General features: G+C 48.6%; 1 protein-coding gene across 3 annotated transcripts in view; it reads left to right on the plus strand.

Moving 5' to 3' along the window:
* Positions 1 to 417: 417 nt before the first annotated feature.
* Positions 418 to 14,555, plus strand: part of TRAIP (TRAF interacting protein) — a 28,180-nt gene continuing 14,042 nt past the window's right edge. Inside the window, exons 1-5 of one of the 3 annotated variants that reach the window (XM_054481985.2) lie at positions 418 to 858; positions 9,008 to 9,065; positions 9,599 to 9,682; positions 12,592 to 12,631; positions 13,240 to 13,367. In XM_054481985.2, coding sequence (XP_054337960.1) covers positions 761 to 858; positions 9,008 to 9,065; positions 9,599 to 9,682; positions 12,592 to 12,631; positions 13,240 to 13,367 — 408 coding nt within the window. In that variant the 5' untranslated portion in view covers positions 418 to 760. Of the gene's footprint in view, positions 859 to 9,007; positions 9,066 to 9,598; positions 9,683 to 12,591; positions 12,632 to 13,202; positions 13,368 to 14,555 lie in introns of those variants that run through there. The other 2 variants (XM_063661113.1, XM_063661114.1) reach the window with 2 other exon arrangements.

A 14,555-nucleotide genomic window follows, 5' to 3' on the forward strand; every position in this document is an offset into this window, starting at 1 on the left:
GTCTTTGAAGCATCTGGGCTTCCAAAATTCCAACTCTACTACAGTCCCAAGCATAACTGATCCTCCTGAGAGCTAAGAGCTAAAGTCAGGGTACTGGCCCTAGTGTCTCCAAACTCAAGGATAGTCATGTCTCACTTGGATGAAGCCAAGGTTGGCCTGGGGTGACCTGAGGGACTGGGGCCTATGTGTCCATCTTTCTAGAATCGCCCGGAACTGAGGACTGAGAGGGTAGAGTATTTTGGTCTATGGGAACTATAGACCACAGCGCATGGTCCAGCCCTGTCCAGAGCCCAAGGGACCCATCGGGACCATTGTTCTATTCCCTTGCGGCTGCGGTTTTCTCTGCCTTGGCCCAGCCTGCCTCGCGCCAGCTCTGGCGTGGGACCACAATGCACTGCCTTGCCCTGGAAAAGGTTCCAGCTGGCAGGCTCGCTGCTCCCCGCCTTGATATAACGCTGCGCTCTCAAGTGGCAAGTCGAGTCCTCCCAGATGACGCCTGAGAAAGACCGCGCTCCGCCCAGGATTCTCTACGGCCTCGGGGCCGCTAAGCCCCGCCCCTAGTTCCGCCCACCCGAGGATTTGTCCACTCCAGGCGAAGTATTCACGCTCCGCCCAAAGTTTTGTGTTGTCACTTCCGGCCCGCTCCAGGAAGTCGTGCTGCGGAGCCAAATTTGAAGCGAGCGGAGGCGCGGGGGCGCGTCTACGAAGCCGGACCTGTAGCAGTTTCTTTGGCTGCCTGGGCCCCTTGAGTCCAGCCATCATGCCTATCCGTGCCCTGTGCACTATCTGCTCCGATTTCTTCGATCACTCCCGCGACGTGGCCGCCATCCACTGCGGCCACACCTTCCACTTGCAGTGGTGAGTGACTGCAGTGTTGGGGCCCGGTGTTTGCCCGGGTACCGCTTCAGGGCCGTGAGGTGTCGGGCCTCCAGGCGGTCCATCCCCGGAATCCAGACAAGTGATGAGAACCTTCCTCCTAGACGAGGCCCCACGGGAGCTTCCCAACCTGGGCAGAAGTGGGTCAGGACAGGCTTTCTGGCAGAGGTGATAGCTGAGCTAAGCCTGAGGGGGACTAAGATGGCTCAGTGAAGATAGATGCTTCCTTGATCACCTATACAAACAGATGTGATTTCAAAACCGTTAGCCTGGGCAAGGGTGAGCTTTCACCACATCAACAAGTCCTTTTATTTCTTCCAGATAGAAACCTGCTAGGCTTCTGGCTACCCAAGAGGGTTTGCTGTGCCTTACTTGATGGTTTGGAATTATTCTACCCAGAGTCATCTCACTGTCCAGACACCCCAATGTATTCGCCATGTCAGCAAACCCGTTTAACATGGGGAAGGCAAGGAGATGCTCCCCTATCCAGGGGTCCTGCTGACCGTGTAGGGCCATCCTGTTGAGTGTACAGCTAGTGGGGAAAGATTCCCCTAGCAGATGTGGACAGGCTGGTTTGGACCTCCTAGCAAAAGAGATAAGGCAGCGTTACCCCTGGGAATGGTGGGTGATAATAATCACAGGGTCTTATGGGGCTAAAGGCCCTAGGAAGCAGAGAGGCAGGCATGACCCTGATGGCTGCTGGCTTACTTGCAAAGCTTTGTTTAGGCCTGTGTTGCTGACAGTCTGAGCCCCATGCTGCGGGAGCCACTGATTTTTGGTTAGACTAGAAATTAAGCTTGCCTCTAAGAGTACTGTACTTTATTTTCTGTTTGCCTACTCTATTTTCTTCTATCCTTTTACTTTATTTATTTATTTTTATTTTATTTTATTTTTGAGATGGAGTCTCGCTCCTGTCGTGTAGGCTGGAGTGCAGTGGTGCGATCTCGGCTCACTGCAACCTCCACCTCCTGGGTTCAAGTGATTCTCCTTCCTCAGCCTCCCAAGTAGCTGACATTACAGGCATGCGCCACCACGCCCAGCTAATTTTTGTGTTTTTAGTAGAGACAGGGTTTCTCTATGTTGGCCAGGCTGGTCTCGAACTCCTGACTTCAGGTGATCCACCCGCCTTGGCCTCCCAAAGTGCTAGGGCCTATCCTTTTACTTTAAACTTTTCTGTGTCCTTGTGTTTTACATGTATCCCTTGAAAACAGCATTTATTTCTTTTTTTATATATTAAAAAGTACTTTAGCTTACCGCAAAGATCTTTATTTTATTTTATTTTGAGACAGGGTCTCACTCTGTTACACAGGCTGCAGTGCAGTGGTGCCATCTCGGCTCACTGCAGCCTCGACCTCCTGGGCTAAGGTGATTCTCCCATCTTAGCCTCCCAGGTAGCTGGGACTACAGGTGCCTGCCACCATGCTTGACTATTTTTTTTTTTGTATTTTTAGTAGAGATGGGGTCTTGCTATGTTGCCCAGGCTGGTCTCGAACCCCTGGACTCAAGCAATCCACCCACCTCTGCCTCCCAAAGTGCTAGGATTACAGGCGTGAACCACCGCACCCAGCCTTGGAAAACAGCATTTAGTTGGACTTTTAAAAATCCAGTCTGATAATCTTTGTATTTAACTGGACCATTTAGTCTACTTAAAATTGTTGCAATTACTGATTAAATGAAGAGTAAATATATTGTCTTTAGTCGATTCTGTTTTGTCTTGCCTATTATATCTTATTCTCTCCTTTCTTGCCTTGGTGGGAATTGGTTAAATATTCTGTATTTCTCCATTTTTCCCTCAGTTAGTTTGGTTGTTATGTACCCCATTTCCATTTATAAGTGGTTATCCTAGAAATTAAGGTATGTATTCTTAACTTACCAATTTCAAGGTTAATCAACACCTTTCTCATTTTTCCAGGCAACTCAAAGAGCTTAGAATACTAACACTGTCTTCCCACTTCTACGTTATTGTTGAATATTTTAATTGTGTGTATGTGTGGTATTTTTTTTTTGTTGGTGTTGTTTTCGAGACAGAGTCCTGCTCTCTTGCCCAAGCTGGTCTGCAGTAGTGCAGTCTCTGCTCACTGCAGCCTTGACCTCCTGGACTCAAGCGATCCTCCTGCCTCAGCCTCACAACTATCTGGGGCTACAGGTGCATGTCACCATGCCCAGCTAATTTTTGTTTTTTGTAGAGACAGGATTTCGCCATGCTGCCCAGGCTGGTTTGAAACTCCTGTACTCAAGTGATCCACCCTCCTTGGCCTGCCAAAGTGCTGGGGTTTACAGTCATGAGCCACCACGACCAGCCAATTGTATGTTTTTAAGTAAAGTTTTTGTTTGGAATAATTTTTTTTTTTGAAACAGGATCGTGCTGTGTCGCCCAGGCTGGAGTTTATAATTGTTTCTTCTTGCAGGATTGAACTTTTTTTAAATGTTCTTCTTTGTCCTTTTTTGTCTCTTGTAACTTTAATTCAAAGTCTATCTTGTCTAATTTTTTTTGAGATGGAGTCTCGTTCTGTGGCCCAGACTGGAGTGCAGTGGCGCAATCTTGGCTCACTGCAACCTCCGCCTCCTGGGTTCACGTGATTCTCCTGCTTCAGCCTCCCGAGTAGCTGGGATTACAGGTGCACACCACTGCGCCTGGCTAATTTTTTTTTGTATTTTTAGTAGAGGCAGGGTTTCACTATGTTGGCCAGACTGGTCTCATACTCCTGACCTCGTGATCCGCCCACCTCGGCCTCCCAAAGTGCTGGGATTACAGGCGTGAGCTACCGTGCCTGGCCTATCTTGTCTAGTTTAAAGTCCATTTTATCTGCTATTAGTATAGCCACTTCAGCTGTCTTTTGGTGACTGCATGGTATATCTTTTTTCATCTGTTTTATTTTATTATTGTTTTTAGAGATAAGGTCTCGCTATGTTAGCCAGGCTGGTCTCAAACTCCTGGCCTAAAGCAGTCCTCCTGCCTTGGCCTTCCAAAGTGCTGGGAATACAGGTGTGAGCCACCACACTCGGCCCTTATCCAACTTCTAGCTTCCGTTGTAGCTACTGAAGTCAGATTTTAGTTTATCAGTTACCCCTTTAAGCATACTTTGGAACTTTATCCTCAGACTCTCATTACCTTTAGAATTTTCTCTGATTTTGGCTTTCTGCAGTTTTAGTATAGTGTATCCAATATGAATTTCTTTTTACCTTTTTCTTTTTTTTTTTTTTTGAGACAGAGTCTTGCTCTGTTGCCCAGGCTGGAGCACAGTGGGGCAATCTCAACTCACTGCAACCTCTACCTCCCTGGTTCAAGCAATTCTCCTGCCTCAGCCTCCTGAGTAGCTGGGACTAAAGGCATGTGTCATCATGCCCGGCTAAATTTTGTACTTGTAGCAGAGACAGGGTTTCACCATGTTGGCCAGGCTGGTCTCGAACTCCTGACCTCAGGTGATCTTCCCACCTTGGTCTCCCAAAGTGCCGGGATTACAGCCATGAGCCACTGTGCCTGGCCGAATTTCTTTTTTACAAATTCTGCTTGGGATTCATTAGATTTCTTTAACGTGTAGAACAATTTCTTTCTTTCTTTTTTTTTTTTTTTTGAGATGGAGTCTTGCTCTGTCACCCAGGCTGGAGTGCAGTGGCGCGATCTTGGCTCACTGCAAGCTCTGCCTCCTGGGTTCACGCCATCCTCCTGCCTCAGCCTCCCGAGTAGCTGGGACTACAGGCGCCCGCCACCACGCCCAGCTAATTTTTTGTATTTTTAGTAGAGATGGGGTTTCACTGTGTTAGTCAGGATGGCCTTGATCTCCTGACCTCGTGATCTGCCTGCCTCGGCCTCCCAAAGTGCTGGGATTACAGGCGTGAGCCACCGCGCCTGGCCGTGTGGAGCAATTTCTTTAATCAGTTCTGGAAAATTATCAGCCATTATCTCTTCATATATTGCCTCTATTCCATTAACTTTTTTATCCTGTATTATTATTTATTTTTGAGGCAGAGTCTCGCTCTGTCACCCAGGCTGGAGTGCAATGGTCCGATCTCGGCTCACTGCAACCTCCACCTCCTGGGTTCAAGCAATTCTCCTGTGTCAACCTCCCGAGTAGCTGGGATTACAGGCGCTCGCCACCGTGCCTGGCTAATTTTTGTATTTTTAGTAGAGATGGGGTTTCACCATGTTGGCCAGGCTGGTCTTGAACTCCTGACCTCGTGATCTGCCTGCCTCGGCCTCCCAAAGTGCTGGGATTACAGGCGCGAGCCACTGCGCCTGGCCTACCTAAAGTCTTTGTGGGCATTTCTTCTGGTTTGTTTTCATAGTGCTTTTTTTTTCTTGTGTATCTGTTTACTTAAAAAAATGTTTTTTTAGCTGGGTGCGGTGGCTCACGACTGTCATCTCAGCACTTTGGGAGGCCGAGGCTGGTGGATCACGAGGTCAGGAGATCGAGACCATCCTGGCTAACATGGTGAAACCCCATCTCTACTAAAAATACAAAAAATTAGCCGGGCGTGGTGGCGGGCGCCTCTAGTCCCAGCTACTTGGGAGGCTGAGGCAGGAGAATCGCTTGAACTCAGGAGGCAGAGGTTGCAGTGAGCTGAGATTGCACCACTGCACTCCCGCCTGGGTGACAGAGCGATACTCAGTCTTAAAAAAAAAAAAAAAAAATGTTTTTGGCTAGGCATGATGGCTCACCCCTTTAATCCCAGCACTTTGGGAGGTGGCTAGATTGCTTGAGCCCAGGGGTCCAAGACCAGTCTGGGCAACATAGTGACACCCCATCTCTACAAAAAAGTGAAAAAATATAAATTACCTGGGCATGGTGGCCTGTGCCTGTAGTCCCAACTACTTGCAAGGCTGAGGCAGGAGGATCGCTTGAGCCTGGGAGGTTGAGGCTGCAGTGACTCATGATTGTGCTGCTGCACTCCAGCCTGGATGACAGAGTGAGACCCCATTTCAAAAAAAGAACATTTTAAAATTGAAGTATAATATAGTTCAGAAAAGTACACATATTCTAAGTATATGGCTTGCAGAATTTTTACAAATTGAACATACCTATGCAGCCAGAATTCAGATCAAGAAACAGGGTATGGCTGGGCGTGTTGATTCATGCCTGTGATCCCAGCACTTTGGGAGGCTGAGGTAGGCAGACTGCTTGAGCCCAGAAGTTCTAGAACAGCCTGAGCAACATGATGAAATCTCTACTAAAAACACAGAAAATTAGCCGAGCATAGTGGCATGTGCCTGTGGTCCCAGCTACCCGGGATGCTGAGGTGATCATCACCTGAGCCTGGGAGGTAGAGGCTGCTGTGAGCCGTGATTGCTCCACTGCATTCCAGCCTGGGTGACAGAGTGAGACCCTGTCTCAAAAGTCCCCCCACCAAAAAAAAAAAGAAAACAGGAAAACGCAGGCTATTGGCTGGGCACGGTGGCTCATGCCTGTAATCCCAGCATTTTGGGAGGCCGTGGCGGGTGGATCAGGAGTTTGAGAGCAGCCTGGCCAACATGGTGAAACCCTGTCTCTACTAAAAAAATATTAAAATGAGCCGGGCATGGTGGCGTGTGCCTGTAACCCCAGCTACTCGGGAGGCTGAGGCAGGAGAATCGCTTGAACCTGGGAGGCGGAGGTTGCAGTGAGCCGAGATCGTGCCACTGAACTCCAGCCTGACTGACAGAGCAAGACTCTGTCTCAAAAACAAACAAACAAAAAACAGGCTATTATCAGCTCTAGAAACCTTCTAGAAACTTCCTTATATGCTCTTCCAACCCCTACCAACACCTCCCTCCACCTCCCCATATTAAGATAGCTACTGTCTTGACTTTGAGAGCATAGATGAATTTTGCCTACTTTTTTTTTGAGACGGAGTCTCACTCTGTCCCCCACGCTGGAGTGCAGTGACACAATCTCGGCTTACTGCAACTTCCACCTCCCAGGTTCAAGCGATTCTTCTGCCTTAGTCTCCCAAGTAGCTGGGATTACAGGCGTGCGCCACCACACCCGGCTAATTTTTCTATTTTTAGTAGAGATGGGGTTTCACCATGTTGGTCAGGCTGGTCTCAAACTCCTGACCTCATGATCCACCTGCCTCGACCTCCCAAAGTGCTGGGATTACAGACATGAGCCACTGGGCCTGGCCTGCCTACTTTTAAACTCTGTGTAAATAGAATCATACAAAATATAACTTTTTGTGTCTGGCTTCTCTTCCTCAGTGTTATGTTTTTGTGATTTATTCATAATATTGTTCTTAGTTGTAGACTCATTTATTCTTGTTGTGTAGTATTCCACTGCGCCTGGTTACTCTTGATTATATGTTGTACATGGTATTTGAAAACTTATAGGAATTTTAGCTGGGCGTGGTGGTGCACGCCTCTGGTCCCAGCTACTCGGGAGGCTGAGGTGGGAGGATCGCTTGAGCCTGGGAGGCGAAGGTTGCAGTAAGCCAAGATCACGCCACTGCGCTCCAGCCTGGGTGACAGATTGAGACCCTGTCTCAAAAAAAAAAAAAAAAGAAAAGAAAAGAAAAGAAAAGCAAATGTACTTATAGGAATATTTGAGGCCAGGATGATGGTATCATTTTCCAGAGACGACTTAGTTTCTCCCTGGTCCCTAGGAGTAGGGGAGTCTACTAGTAGGAGACTAATTAAAGTTTAAGGCTTGAGCTTTGCTGGACCACCTGCACAGATGATGCAAAGCTCGGCTGTATTTTGCTTTTACCACTACTTACTTTTTTTTTTGAGATGGAGTCTCGCTTTGTCTCCCAGGCTGGAGTGTAGTGGCACAATCTCAGCTCGCTGCAAGCTCCGCCTCCCAGATTCACACCATTCTCCTGCCTCAGCCTCCCGGGTAGCTGGGACTACAGGTGCCCGCCACTACGTCCGGCTAATGTTTTGTATTTTTAGTAGAGACGGGGTTTCACCATGTTAGTCCGGATGGTCTCAATCTCCTGACCTTGTGATCCGCCCGCCTCGGCCTCCCAAAGTGCTGGGATTACAGGCGTGAGCCACTGCGCCTGGCCACTTTTTTTTTTTTTTAATTAAAAATTTTTTTTTGACTAGGCACAGTGGCTTAACGCCAGTAGTTCCAGCACTTTGGGAGGCTGAGGTGGGAGGAGCACTTAAGCTCAGGAGTTGAGACCAGCTTGGGCAGCACAGTGAGACCCTGCCTTTATTCCGTAAAAAACAAAAAACAAAACAAAACAAAAATTTAATTAAAACAAATTTTATGGCTGAGTATGGTGGCTCATACCTGTAATCCCAGCACTTTGGGAGGCTGAGGCAGGTGGATCAGTTGAGGTCAGGAGTTCAAGACTAGCCTGGCCAACATGGTGAAACCCTGTCTCTACTAAAAACAAAAATTAGCTGGGCGTGGTCGCGCATGCCTGTAATCCCAGCTACCTGGGAGGCTGAGGTAGGAGAATCGTTTGAACCAAGGAGGCGGAGTTTGCAGTGAACCAAGATCGCACCACTGTGCTCCAGCCTGGGTGACAGAGCAAGACTCTGCCTCAAAAAAAAAAAAAGTTATGAGTACATAGTAGGTATACGTATTTATGGGGTTTATGAGATATTTTGATGCAGGGATACACTGTAATAATCACTTCAGGGTAAATGGAGTAGCCATCACCTCAAGCATTTATCATTTTTTTGTGTTACAAACATTCCTGTTCTTTTAGTTACTTTAAAATGTACAGTAGATTATTGTTGACTGTAGTCACTCTGTTGTGCTATCAAATACTAGATTTTATTCATTATATCTAACTTTATTTTTGTACCCTTACTTACTTTTATTTCTGGTTGATCCTCACCTTGAAAGTGTAGTCTTTGGGATTCCAGCTTAAAATGGGGGTGTTATCAGAGTCCTCATCTCTGAGGGCCCCTGAGCTTTGACTATCATCTCTCCCAACCCCAGTCAAAGCCCAGAATGTTGCCTGAAGGACAGCTTTTGGCCAAGCCAACAGGGCCAAAAAAAGGGCCAGCTGGTTGTAGTCCTGAGTACCCATCAGGCCTTGCGGGAGGTGCTGTAACTGCCTATGCTACTGTCCTCTTATTTGGGCAGGAATTGGGTCAAGGAGGAGCAGAACAGACCCTTTCGTGGTCAGAATGTTTGCCTGGCTTATGTCCCCAGACAAACCAGGGCTCATCAGTCTATTGTTCTGCTTTTCATTCCAGCCTAATTCAGTGGTTTGAGACAGCACCAAGTCGGACCTGCCCACAGTGCAGAATCCAGGTGAGAGTATTGGGGTGGGACCACCTCAACTGAAGAGATCTCCTTAGCAGAGAGCAGGAATGTGAAAAGAGCTCTGAAACTGCAATATCTCTGACCTTTTTGGACCCTCCTGGTTTAAGGCCAGTTGAGCCTCACTTGTGCCCTTGAGTGGTTGGGAGGTCTGCTTACACCCACAGGTAGCTGGCAGATGGACTTATTGCCTGGGCCAGTTTTCACTTGGGTAGATTTGGCTGGCCTTTTTCCCTGTCTTTCCATCAATGACTCCACACCTAGAGTTCAGGTATCTTTTGAGCACTTAACCATGTAGGTCTGTAGTAATATGACTTCAGTGACCACAAAACCAGCAGCCCCAACTTGGGGTACCTGCAGGAGTAAAGAGGTCTTTTGACTCTAAAGGATGTACTTCGAAAAATTAGGTCTGAGAACAGGCCTGACATGCATGTCAGGCAGGTAGTCAGACCCATGTACAACACTCTCCTCCTTGCGCATGACCCAGCTACCCAATCATACTCTTATCTTGTTCTCCCATCCAGGTTGGCAAAAGAACCATTATCAATAAGCTCTTCTTTGATCTTGCCCAGGAGGAGGAGAATGTCTTGGATGCAGAATTCTTAAAGGTACCCAGAATTTATCTGATTCTGCTGAACTCCAAGCCTTCTGGGAGTTCACTTTCTTTTCTTTTCTTTTCTTTTTTCTTTTCTTTTCTCTTCTCTTCTCTTCTCTTTTCTTTTCTTTTTTCTTTTTTTAGAGACAGGGTCTTACTCTGTTGCCCACACTGGAGTGCAGTGGTGCAATCATAGCTAACTATAACCTCAAACTCCTGAGTTCAAGGGATCTCCCCACCTCAGCCTACCTAGTAGCTAGGACTATAGGGGTGCACCACCATGCTCGGTTAATTTTTTTATTTTATTTATTTATTTATTTATTTATTTTGAGATGAAGTCTCACTCTGTCACCCAGGCTGGAGCGTAGTGGCGTGATCTTGGCTCACTGCAACCTCTGCCTCCTGGGTTAAAGCAATTCTCCTGCTTCAGCCTCCCGAGTAGCTGGGACTACAGGCGCCTGCCACCATACCTGGCTAGTTTTGTGTTTTTAGTACAGATGGGGTTTCACCTTGTTGGCCAGGCTGGTCTCGAACTCCTGACCTGAAGTGATCCACCCACCTCGGCCTCCCAAAGTGCTGAGATTACAGGTGTGGGCCACTGTGCCCAGCCCTAATTTATAAAAAAAATTTTTTATAGCGATAGGGCCTTGCTATGTTACCCAGGCTGGTGTTGAACTCTTGGGCTCGAGCGATCCTCCTACCTTGGCCTCCCAAAGGGCTGAGATTACAGGCATGAGCCACTGTGCCTGGCCTGGGAGTTCACTTTCTATTTCCACGTAAGTGGAGGGTTCCTGGAGTATGGAGATGAAGTTATAGAGGTGAGACTTGGTACAGTTTTCAAGGTGGGGACACAAAAATCAGAGGACAAGTGATGAGACACAGTCATCAGAGAAATGCACTGTGAGGGAAGAGGGGAGCTGCTTGACTGTAAACCCTCCCGTTGGGATTTCAGGTCAATTCCAACCTGAATTCTCTCCTGCAGTCTTGTCTCCTCATCTTTTAAAGAACCTACAGCCATCCTGTACAGCCCACTTTGCTGCTTGGATAGTTAGTGACAGAGTAGAAAACTCTTCTACTCCCCAGCCACGGGAGATTTTTGGACTCAGTGTTCCCTAGCCTGCCTGTGCCTCAAAATTGCCTGGGGAGGCTGGGCGTGATGGCTCACGCCTGTAATCCCAGCACTTTGGGAGACCAAGGTGGGCAGACCACTTGAGCCCAGGAGTTCAAGACCAGCTTGGGCAACATGGGACCCCATCTCTATTAAATAAAAAAAGTTAAAAGAAAAAAAATTGCCTAGGGAGCTTGGTATAAAGTCAGATGCCTGGGCCTTCCCCAGACCAGAGCTCTTGGAATCAAGATTTGCAGCTCAAGTGGGAATGGATATATTAGGGGAAAGTGGGTAGTTTCCCTCCTATACGTCTACCGCTTCCCCTCCTAATCTAAAATTTAGCTTTTTTTGTGTGCAAGCAGGCTGCGTTGGCAGAGAACTCTTGAGGAAGTTGGATTGGGGTTCACAAATGATCCCTGGACTCTGAGGGTTAATTTGCTGGGTATCTGTGAGATCAGAGTTCATTTGGCTCTGGCCCCAGGGTGTCATGATGTCCTTGGAACCTCACTGCTTCAGGAACATGGAGCTTTTGTGCTTAGAGCAAGCATGTTCATCGTCATGGTAACTGCTCCCAGTTTTAAGTAGTGTCTTCCCTGTGATGAAAGCAACAAAGGCAGTTTCATTTATTTCCAGCTTTCAAAGCCAGGTTTGTGAGACAGGTAGCAACATCTTGGGTAGTTTGGGGCAAGGGCTTGGGAGCCCCTGCTGGAGTGTGGAAGAAGCCAGGGGACTATGGGTAGTGGTGCAGCAGCCATGGCCTGGTATGTGTTCTCAGGCAGCCCTTGCGTGCTCTTCCTTACCCACCACGTCCACTCCCAGCTGTTCAGCCTATACTAACCAGCCCAGCCACCACAAGCTCTTGCCCCCAGAGTCCTGGGTGGAGAGTTTGACAGTAGGGGCTTGTTTACCCACTGGGCCTGGGCCATACTATTGGTCACATGTGAAATTCTGAGTCTTCTGTTGATCTTAGACGAGTGATCTACAGTAAGGTTTGCCTGGATTCCATCTAGCTACCACCATGGACCCTTGGTCAAGCGTTTCAGTTTTGTAAAACCTTGGCTTTCTTTGTTATGGAGCAGACACCTCTCTTGCTCATGGGGATGTTGAGTTCTGTGGCATCCTGAATAGGAACTGGGTTCAATTCTGCCACAGCTTCTCAGTGATTCTGTGGCATGGCCGTGAAACATTTGCAAGCTTTAAGAGGCTCACTTGATCCTCACAACAGTCTAGTTAGAGACTAGACACATGGGAGGTTTCATCCAGGGGTACAAAGCTGTCCTGGCATAGCTACCTCCATTGGATACTAGGTCTGGAAGGTCTGTGGTACACAGAGCCAGTTCAGAGCTTGGAGGAAAGTCAACTATGAATCAGGAAGACCCAGGGTGGAGAGGAGGAGTAGTTGCCCAAACCTTGGCCATTCCTATTGTGTGTCCCTGGTGAGTCAGCTGATGCCCAGAGGGAATGAGACCAACACAGAGCAATGAGGCCAAGGAAGTGATAGAAGCTTCTGCTATGGAGACTGATCATAGGGGCCCTACTTTACTTCCCTTCCACTATTCTACCTCTTTACCTGTCCTGGGGCCTTGCCCCAGAGATTGTTTTCCTCCATCTTACCTGCTTTTCAAAAGGGCACATAGAGCTACAGCAGTGCTTATCTTTCCATTGTTAGCTTAGCTTGGCCTTGAGGCACTGCAGGATTCATGCCGTAGAAGGCCTCATTGTTCAATCCTGGGGCTCCCCACAGCCTTATGGGAGACCACGTGGATGTCAGCTATGATGCTTTCCTGCTGCTTATTGTGGGTATTGCCTTTCAGAATGAACTGGACAATATCAGAGCCCAGCTTTCCCAGAAAGGTGAGTTAGCAAGAGACAAGGGGTGCTGGGAAGCCTCTGACTTGGATGCTGGAGGAAGGGGGCCCTAAGAGGAAAGTTTCAAACGGGGAGAGCCAGGGCCTTTCCCTGCTTTGTATGTCCAAGAGTCCTGCTAGCTGTTGTGGTGGGCAGAAAAAGAGAGCGAAGGGAGGTGACTGAAGCTGTTCACCTAGACCAGGTGAGCCTCTTGTCTCTGAGTGCAGCTTCTTGCCCAGGAACCAAGATGGGAGGGGGCTACCTGATGGGACTGAATATCTTCGGGAGAGGGCTCAGCTGCTGAGTTTGGCTGGAACCTGCTTGAGTCCTGGGATGATGAACTAACTGGACCCGTGGAGGGGAGGGAGTGGGCAGTAAAATATTTTCCTAAGTAGTTCCAGCAGCAGAAGGTGGGCTTTGCCCTGAATGAAGGCTCTGGCTCAGCTTCTCTGGTTTGGCACATCCCAGAGAAAGAAGCGGGCCACCCAGCTTTCAGGCCTGAGCCTTGTTTCTCACCTGCCTAAGGGATGAGGCACTGAAGCCAAGGGCCCAAGTTCTTATGCTGATGGATGGACAGGCCTTTCCCTTTCCTCCGCCCTCTACCCCTGCTCCAGACAAGGAGAAACGAGACAGCCAGGTCATCATTGACACTCTGCGGGATACGCTGGAAGAACGCAATGCTACTGTGGTATCTCTGCAGCAGGCCCTGGGCAAGGCCGAGATGCTGTGCTCCACACTGAAAGTAGGTCCTCAGGTTTTATGGGTACAGAATTCGTAGGGAGGCATTGCCCCAGAACTGGACTCCCCATTCTGGGCTTATCTTCTGGTTCTGCTCCAGTCAATACCTTGGTTTGGGGAGTTGTAAAATAGAGGCAAATCACTTCTTCCCCTTGCCCTCCCATACTGTACCCATCCATCCCATAAGAAAAGGGCCATATTGGCTATACTTGTGGGTTTTGTACTAGGTAGTTTGAAGAGGCAAGGCCTTCCCAGTACCTCACAGAGGGGATGCTCAACTAAGACCTCAGTGAGGCTGGGCCATATTTCCAAAAGTGGTTCATACTCTACTGATGAGGCCAGCCTGAAGAACCTTCCATTAGCACTCCAGTCCTTGGCTGGGCTGCTCTCCTGAGCCAGATCAAACAGCATCCTAGGGAGGAGCAAGGGCCTTTGAAGTCAGCTGTGCTGAGCTGACCAGCCAGATCAAAGCCTGCAGAGTGAACAGCCTTAGACCCAGATGAATTTTGCATCAGCCTGGGTTGGTGAGCCTCTTGCTCTCCAAGGGGCATGAGAGGCGACTGATCTGAACCCACGATTGATATTCTGGCCTTGTAGGCAGGAGCAGTCCTTGCTGGATGCCATTTGAAAGGGAAAGGGAGCCATCCTTGTGAACAGACAAGGCCCCAGGATATTCATTGTCTCTGTTCCTGCTTGGGGGCTGGGCTGGATCACATGGTCTGGCTGGTGGGAGGGAGCAAACTGGCACCTGGCTGCAGAGCAGGAGTCTCTCATGGTATTCTCAGGTCGGAGACAAGTGGTCTTAGGCTGAAGGCAGCCTGGCCAGCTTCCCCTGGCTCAATTCTTCATTCTTGGCAACTGTCCATGGGTTTGGGTGGTGAATGGTGAGGCCTGGGTTTATGCTCTGGACTTCTTCAGCCACCTGCACAACATGTACCATGAGGCCCAGACCACTGGACCTTGGCAGCCCACAGTGGGCCTGTAAATGCTGGCAGTGGGCTGTGTCTACTGTAAGATATCTTTCAGGAGGAAGCAGGCAGGGAGGTGAAGAAGCAGCTGGCTTTGAGCCTTTTAGCAGAAGCAGCACAAGCGAGAGTGGGACCCAGGAGCTTTACCTCCTGGGGTTTGGGAGTACATGGTTATCAGCATTTTCAAAACATAAGCTGCAGAGAGTTCTGGAGCAGAGTTTTCT

Source organism: Pongo pygmaeus, chromosome 2 (assembly GCF_028885625.2).
Source record: "Pongo pygmaeus isolate AG05252 chromosome 2, NHGRI_mPonPyg2-v2.0_pri, whole genome shotgun sequence".
In the NCBI taxonomy this organism is placed as follows: Eukaryota; Metazoa; Chordata; class Mammalia; order Primates; family Hominidae; genus Pongo; species Pongo pygmaeus.